Source organism: Nanorana parkeri, unplaced genomic scaffold, assembly GCF_000935625.1.
Source record: "Nanorana parkeri isolate BGI_ZX_2015 unplaced genomic scaffold, ASM93562v1 scaffold1047, whole genome shotgun sequence".
NCBI classification, from domain to species: Eukaryota; Metazoa; Chordata; class Amphibia; order Anura; family Dicroglossidae; genus Nanorana; species Nanorana parkeri.
The window spans coordinates 201,860-209,786 of record NW_017307315.1 but is presented as its reverse complement, the minus strand read 5'-3'; the positions used below and the strand labels follow the sequence as shown (position 1 = coordinate 209,786).

The following is a 7,927-nucleotide window of genomic DNA, read 5'->3' as shown; positions in this document are numbered from 1 at the left end:
ACAGTCAGGCTGGGGAGGAAATGGCTAGATGATGCTGGGTGTCCTCCAGCCAGGAAATGAGGCTGGTTCTGACTTGCTATACACACATACTTACAGGCAAATCTGCCATTACATTGGCATGCTCGACTTTGTACAGTGACTGCGCGTTACTGTCAGTTTACGTCTAACCTAAATAGTACCTTAATCCTCCTGTCCCATTGCACTACTGACTGGACACAAACCCAAATCCAACTGGGTGGGTGCGGTGGTGACAACGGATGCCTCCGTGAAATGTAGATAGATGAAAGTAGTCACTCGCACTCCATGATATTAAAGTCATTGCTGTTTATTGACTGAGATAACACACATCTCCTAAGGAGATAATAAACAGCAATGACTTTAATATCATGGAGTGCGAGTGACTACTTTCATCTAACCTAAATAGAAGACACTCTACAGCAGGGGTAGGCAAACTCCGGCCCTCCAGCTGTGGTTAAACTATAAATCCCATCATGCATCTGTCTCCGGGAGTCACACCTGTGGCTATCAGAATCTTGCAATGTCACATGGGACTTGTAGTTCGAAAACAGCTGGAGTGCCAAAGTTTGCCCACCCCTGGTGTAGGACTAGTAGCCGAACTTCGGCCCTCCAGCTGTGGTGAGAGTACTAGTTGCTAGTCCCATCTTGCATCTGGGAGTCATGCCTGCGGCTGTGCACATCTTGCTATGTCTCATGGGACTGGTAGTTCTACAAGAGCCGGGGGGCCAAAGTTGGCCCACCCCTGCTCTATAGCCTAGCTGAGCACTCAACAGTCAATAAGCAGGGATGCTAATCCCTATTCCCTGATGCACAAGTAACCAGAAATGTGCAATCACTGAAAATCCTAAAAAGCAAAACCAACTTCCTGTATATATCTCAATGCCCAGCGGTTGCCCTGTATGTAGCATTGGATATTTTTAGGAGTGTCTCTGGCTCGGGAAAATCCAAACCCGAACACCCGGATTACAGACCAAGCAGGCGGTCGTACCCTTTTCAGCTGCTGCTCCTTGTACAGCTTCACCGTCCGGGCCGGCTCGGAGATCAGGTTCTTGTAGTTCTCGCAGATGTTAATCCGGGACTGTGCCACCTGCATTGTGCCTTCCAAGTACGACTTCCATACTGTGTATATGTTCCTGTGGATACAAAAAGACTAAAGCGTCAGCTTCTCGCCATCTTGGTGACGGACACCATCCCTTCCTCTCTTGTGCAGCTGTTGGGCTCTCAGTCCATGACCTAGTGTCCGATTTTTCAGAGGGGGTGACACCAAAATCACTGTCAATCATTTTAGTGTCACCCCTCTGATGGTGTTATCCGCTACGGGCTCCACCCCCCACACGATGCCACTGATCCTTACCTTTCTGGGGGCCCATATCTAGAGATGCATTTCACACTTCCTGGTGTTTGAATACCACCTCCCCCTACCAGTACCTAAGCCCCTACAGGACCTATGAGAAGAAGGGAGGAACCATTGCATTCTGCAGGGGAAACAGGTCTTTGACCCATCCTGCTGGTGGTATATCTGCAATGGCTGCGGAGCAGTGAAGCCGCGGCATTTCAATACATGGTCATCAGAATGTTAAAGACAACTCTGTGCAGAATGATTTTTAAATCTTACAGTGGACCAAAAGTGGAGGGCAGACCATTAAAATGTTGTGCAACCGAGTTAAAGGAGAACTATGGGGTTAAGGCTTTTCCCCATAGTTCTCCTTAGCGTAAGGGAGGACACAAACTAGCGTCCTCCCGTCACCCTAGGCTCAGTATACCGCGAGCTGTAGCTTGCGGTATACTGAGACGCCGCAGCTGAAGCGGATCCCGACAATTATGTCTGGATCCGCCCAGCTGCGTGACTGACAGCTGGCTCTGCCTATCTAGAGGCAGAGCCAGCTGTACCCACCCCCTCCCCCGTCCGTTCCGCCAGTCAGCGCTGGCGGATTGGAGCGGGGAATCCAGCCCCTCCCCTGTCACGGCAGAGAGCCGTGACAGGATCGAGAGGTGAGCGAACGCCGGTATGTGTTCGCTCACCTCCCGATCTACTGAGCCGACCTGTGACAGTCTCATTGTCACAGGTCGGCTAGAACTATGAGGTGAGTGAAAAGCACTTGCATCATAGTTCTCCTTTAAAGACCAGAAAGCATGAATGCAGAGAACCGGTTACATGGATGAATTGTGCTCCATTTACAGGCAAGTTCGGGTCACCAGACACCGCACAATCTTCATAACAGCAATTTTAGATTTACCAAAACTATGTAGAATGGGGACCAACCACATTGATCCAATCATTATGTATCCAGTGAGACAGGCCCTTGCATTGCATAGTTGTTGGTAGATCTAAAAGGAGATTGTGCAATCAGATTGCAACGTGTGGGATATTTAAATTGTGACAGTGGCAGTGGTGCTGCTATCAGAATACACAGTGACCGCAGTCACTGGCCGGCTGAGATTTTTCTGGCTGGCTCCTTCTAAAAAGTCGATATAAACATTAATGGAGGGCCACACACTGCTCAGACCTGACCAAAGTATAAGCAGCATGTGGCCAGATTAAAAGTACAGGATCTGCTGCTCCAAAGCCCTGAATTGGGTCACCCTCGTAGAAGATGGGGTGCAAGATGCCAGCTGGGGTCCATCCATCCAAAGAAAAAGACCTTCTGCACTCTGAACAAAATCCAACCGCTTGTAACTTTATTCATCTGGACCAACATGTCTGCGGTTTTTAGCGATCTGGTCATGTGACATGGGCCTTGCTTTCATATCCTCTCTATAGCTGAGCACTTCATGCAGTGAGTTGACATGCTGCCAGCCTTCCAATCTCAGAACAAGAGGGGAGAGAGCAGAGTGCAGAGACTGGATTTAAATTACTTCACTTCTTCTCTTAAGGTTTATTTGAAACTGCTTGTTGATGTGTAAATAATTGAGGGCTTGTTCACGCCTAATCCAATGCGCTCCGGCAAGATTAGTTGCCGAACGCTTAATTACAGTCTCCCTGCGTTCTGGGGCGGGAGGGCGGCGTGATGGTGCATTTAAGTCAATGGTAAGGCAGCCATGCCTCCCGAATGCATGGCACAACAATGCCCGCGGTGTTGTGCGATCGCAAAAAAATTGTGGCTGCGGTGCCATTGACTTGAATGCACCACCACGCCCCAAAACGCAGGGGGGCTGTAAACTAACCGTGCAGGAACGCACTGGATTAGGTGTGAACAAGCCCTGACTGTTCAAAGATTAACTTTAAGCAGATGTTAAATAGAAATGCCTGCCTTTAATGTCACCGACTGAGGAGTCGTCATATTAGGAAAAGAAGCGAGCTCTGTGCCTAGTCTGAAAGTAGCTCACATTAAGTAGCGGGGCTCCTCACCTGTACTCGCTTCTCTCATCTGGTTTTAACACCGGCCACTCTTTCTTCAGGTACTGGCTGGCCAATTTCTGAATAGTCTGGAAGATAAAACAACAACAAAAAACATTAATGTGAAACAAACCAAAACTACAGGATGAGGTCACACAACTAATATACTATTTAGAAAAAAATAATCTTTCTTAGATATCGATGACCCAATGAAAAGATTATTCAGCCATTTCTGGGGGTAAAACAGTTTACTTTGTCTTCATACACACAGAAGATTAAAAAAACCTCTCCCTGGATATATTTATTATACATACAGAAGAGTGTAAAGTGCAGAGTATAGAATGTACAGCACAGTGTACATAGTGGAGCATGTGATATGAAGCATCGTAGCGGAAGTAGCTTCACCCTCGTGCTCCAATAAATACTTCCCCATCGCGTTCCAAAAGCTACTTCTCCAGCTTCACCCTCGTGCCCCAATAGCTACTTCCCCAGCTTTGCCCTCGCATCCCAATAGCTACTTCCCCAGCTTCGCCCTCGTTCTCCAATACCTACTTCCCCAGCTTCGCCCTCCAATAGCTACTTCCCCAGCTTCGCCCTCTCCCCCAATAACTACTTCCCCAGCTTCGCCCCTGCCCCCCAATAACTTCTCCAGCTTCACCCTCGTGCCCCAATAGCTACTTCCCCAGCTTCGCCCTCGCCCTCCAATAGCTACTTCCCCAGCTTCGCCCTCCAATAACTACTTCCCCAGCTTCGCCCCAGCCCCCCAATAACTACTTCCCCAGCTACGACCCCCAATAGCTACTTCCCCACCTTCGCCCTCGCCCCCCAATAACTACTTCCCCAGCTTTGCCCTCGCTCTCCAATAACTACTTCCCCAGCTTCGCCATCGCCCCCCATTAACTACTTCCCCAGCTTCGCCCCAGCCCCTTAATAATTACTTCCCCAGCTTCGCACCAGCCCCCCAAATAACTATTTCCCCAGCTTCGCCCTCCAATAGCTACTTCTCCAGCTTCGCCCCCGCCCCCCAATAACTACTTCCCCAGCTTTGCCCTCGCTCTCCAATAACTACTTCCCCAGCTTCGCCCTCACCCTCCAATAGCTACTTCCCCAGCTTCGCCCTCGCTCTCCAATAACTACTTCCCCAGCTTCGCCATCGCCCCCCATTAACTACTTCCCCAGCTTCGCCCCAGCCCCTTAATAATTACTTCCCCAGCTTCGCACCAGCCCCCCAAATAACTATTTCCCCAGCTTCGCCCTCCAATAGCTACTTCTCCAGCTTCGCCCCCGCCCCCCAATAACTACTTCCCCAGCTTTGCCCTCGCTCTCCAATAACTACTTCCCCAGCTTCGCCCTCACCCTCCAATAGCTACTTCCCCAGCTTCGCCCTCCAATAGCTACTTCTCCAGCTTCGCCCTCCAATAGCTACTTCCCCAGCTTCGCCCTCCAATAGCTACTTCCCCAGCTTCGCCCTCCAATAGCTACTTCCCCAGCTTCGCCCTCCAATAGCTACTTCCCCAGCTTCGCCCTCCAATACCTACTTCCCCAGCTTCACCCTCCAATACCTACTTCCCCAGCTTCACCCTCCAATACCTACTTCCCCAGCTTCGCCCTCCAATACCTACTTCCCCAGCTTCCCCCTCCAATACCTACTTCCCCAGCTTCGCCCTCCAATACCTACTTCCCCAGCTTCACCCTCCAATACCTACTTCCCCAGCTTTGCCTTCGTGCTCCATTAGCTACTTCCCCAGCTTCCCCCTGCAATAGCTACTTCCCCAGCTTTGCCTTCGTGCTCCAATAGCTACTTCCCCAGCTTCCCCCTCCAATAGCTACTTCCCCAGCTTCCCCCTCCAATAGCTACTTCCCCATCAATAGCTAATTCTCCGGCTTCTGCAGCTGGAGAATGAGAGCTGAGGGATCGGAAGTGATGCAATCAGCGTCGCTACTGGACCCATTCAGCGAGTGGAACGGTAAACTGATGCTCGTTAGTCTCTCTCCCCGTTGACACCCATGATGCTGGTGCCGGGCCCGCAGGAGGGAAAGCAGAGCCTAGGAAGCAATGCAGGGGCGCCAGGAAGGGTGTGCACTACACCAGCTCATGGAAGCAATCTGGAAACAGCTCAGTCGCCAAAATCACTTCCAGTGTAAAGCCGACACTGCAAGCGACAAAGTTGCCAATAATAGCCGCATAGAGTCTGTTTAAAGGGGCCTGCTGCAAGAGGTGTATGACACGTCAGTGAAGGGGTTAAGGGTGTGCATATTTATGCAACTATGTTATTGTAAGTTTTTTTTATTTTTATTGTTTCCCCCCTTTAAAGATTTCAGTTTGTTTTTAATTGAATGGTACAGATTATAGATCACATGAAAGGTGGGACTTCAAAATAGAAGATAGCGAACCAAGCTGCAAATATTCCTTCCGCTAACAGATCTCAATATTGATTTTTTTTCCTGTATATTGGAACGACGTTTCAAACAAAACATTTCCCACATTCCCCAATAACTACCAGCAGAAGGAGCCATGAAAAATGACAAATTCCAGACACAATTCCGATGCAGACACATGAAATGTCTTGTTTGTGTCTCCCCCCTGCGCTGCTCTCATTAATATTCATGAGGAGGGAACAACAAAAGGGCCATTTCCCCATCTGTGGCCTGTGGAATTCCGGGAGGGCTACGTCTGATGCCGACACACAACGGGGGGACAAAGGACGGCTGCCGGCGGCCACATGGGCCCTTGTTTACCAGAGATCTCAGTGGAATCTATCGTACCGTTCACACCAATTACGCTGCGTTTACCGCGCATTAAACACGCTTTTTTTTAACACGTTAAGTTGTCGTGAATTTACGTTCTTTTCGGAGCCGGAGACAAAATGCTTTATTATGCATCTTTTTAATGCATGCTGCACTGCATTTAAATGCAGTATATCCTGTTTGCCTTCACTTCCTGTCCGATAGCCACAACAGGAAGTGAGAGGATATCCCTCCAAAGACAAGGAAAAACCTGGGAGGTCCCCAGGACTAGTGCCCCCATTGGATGTTTTTCCACCTATTCATGTTCCGGTGAACCCAAATTTGTGGTTTTTCTTTCACAGATACCGGTCAGCAGGACTAATAGAGGATTATAATATTAGAATAGGGCAGGGGTAGGCAAGCTCTGGACCCCCAACTGGGGTACGACTACAAATCCCATCATTAATCTGCCTCTGGGAGTCTGCCTGTGGCTAGCAGAGTCTTGCAATGCCTCATAGGATTTGTAGTTCCACAATAGCCAGAGGGCTGGAGTTTCTCTACCCCTGATATAGGATCTCTGCCAATAATTATAGGCGGTGACCTAAAAAAAAAAAAATCTGAGCCGTCAGTGATTTTTATTGGCCAGTTTCCGGTGTTGGGAGAAGAAAAGTAAAAAATATGGATAGGGACTTGCACCCCCATTAATCTCTCAGGCTACATCTATGAGCTTCCACTTGGCACCAGCCAGGACTGTGGCCCTGACACGGCATATGTGCCACTTCCTATCTGTTGTGTTATTGTGCTGACGGCTGGCGGGATTGCAGTTCGTTGTGGCGGAGGGGATGCCGCATCCACTTTATCCTCAGCTTGGGGGAGGACGGCGCGGCTTAATCACAGCTGGCATCTGCCATGCCGCCAAAGTCAGCAGATTTCACGGATGACGAGATGTGGGTGACCTGCATGGTCAAAGGCCAGCGCTGGCGGCTGACTGGTGTCATGAACAGGGCGCAGATTACCCGGGATTTCCTATACAAATATAATCGCTGGGGGATGTAATCCTCCCAAATATGGAGACTGCGATCTGTAAAACTCATCTCCCCCTAGCTACTGTGCAGACTTTTTTTCTCTGATTTTCTACTATATACACACCAGGGGTAGCTAAACTGCCGCCCTCCAGTTGTGGTGAAACAACAAATCCCATCATGCATCTGGGAGACTGTGGCTAAGAGTCTTGCAACTCCTCATGGGACTTGTAGTTCCTCAAAAGCTGCTTAGAGCAATGGAGAAGGGGAAAGTCGAGGAAATGCAATTATGTGCATAGACTTATTTTCAATTTCAATGCAGGGGTGGTGTTAGAAGCGCGCCGTCAGCGGCTCCGTCCGGGATTCCACACAGCTCACTGATGTCACTGATTGCCAGGAGCTCGGCGGGACGCCAGCCAGAGTGTCCCGCTCAGCTCCTGGCAGCTGGTGACGTCAGTGAGCTGGGCGGGAAGCCGGACAGAGCGTCACAGGTTGCAATCTGGGATTCTGTGACTGCTAGGGTTGCCACCTTTTTTTTTCAAGCGAAACCCAAACACTCTAGCGAAGCACTGACATTTTTTGGGGAGAATGAGTCGTGTAAATTCATATATATTCAAATTATTCATATGTAAATAGCGCCACCCATTTATATGTAAATATCACAGTTGAGACTTTTTGCAGTGGGGGCCAGTAGTCCCTATCAGAACTTTGCTTGCCCTGTCTGCCTGACATCTCGCGTCCGGGTTTCTGCTGGCATGAAACCCGGACACTGCATTCAAAACCCGGACTGTCCGGGTGAATCCTGGACAGGTGGCAACCCTAG

At 49.5% G+C, this 7,927-nt stretch overlaps 1 protein-coding gene across 1 annotated transcript in view; it reads right to left on the bottom strand.

Moving 5' to 3' along the window:
* FCHSD2 (FCH and double SH3 domains 2) overlaps positions 1-7,927 on the bottom strand; it is a 159,992-nt gene that overhangs the window by 70,925 nt on the left and 81,140 nt on the right. Inside the window, exons 4-5 of the mRNA XM_018567426.1 lie at positions 3,368-3,444; positions 1,007-1,151 (exon numbers count right to left, since the gene is read on the bottom strand). Coding sequence (XP_018422928.1) covers positions 1,007-1,151; positions 3,368-3,444 — 222 coding nt within the window. The remainder of the gene's footprint in view (positions 1-1,006; positions 1,152-3,367; positions 3,445-7,927) is intronic.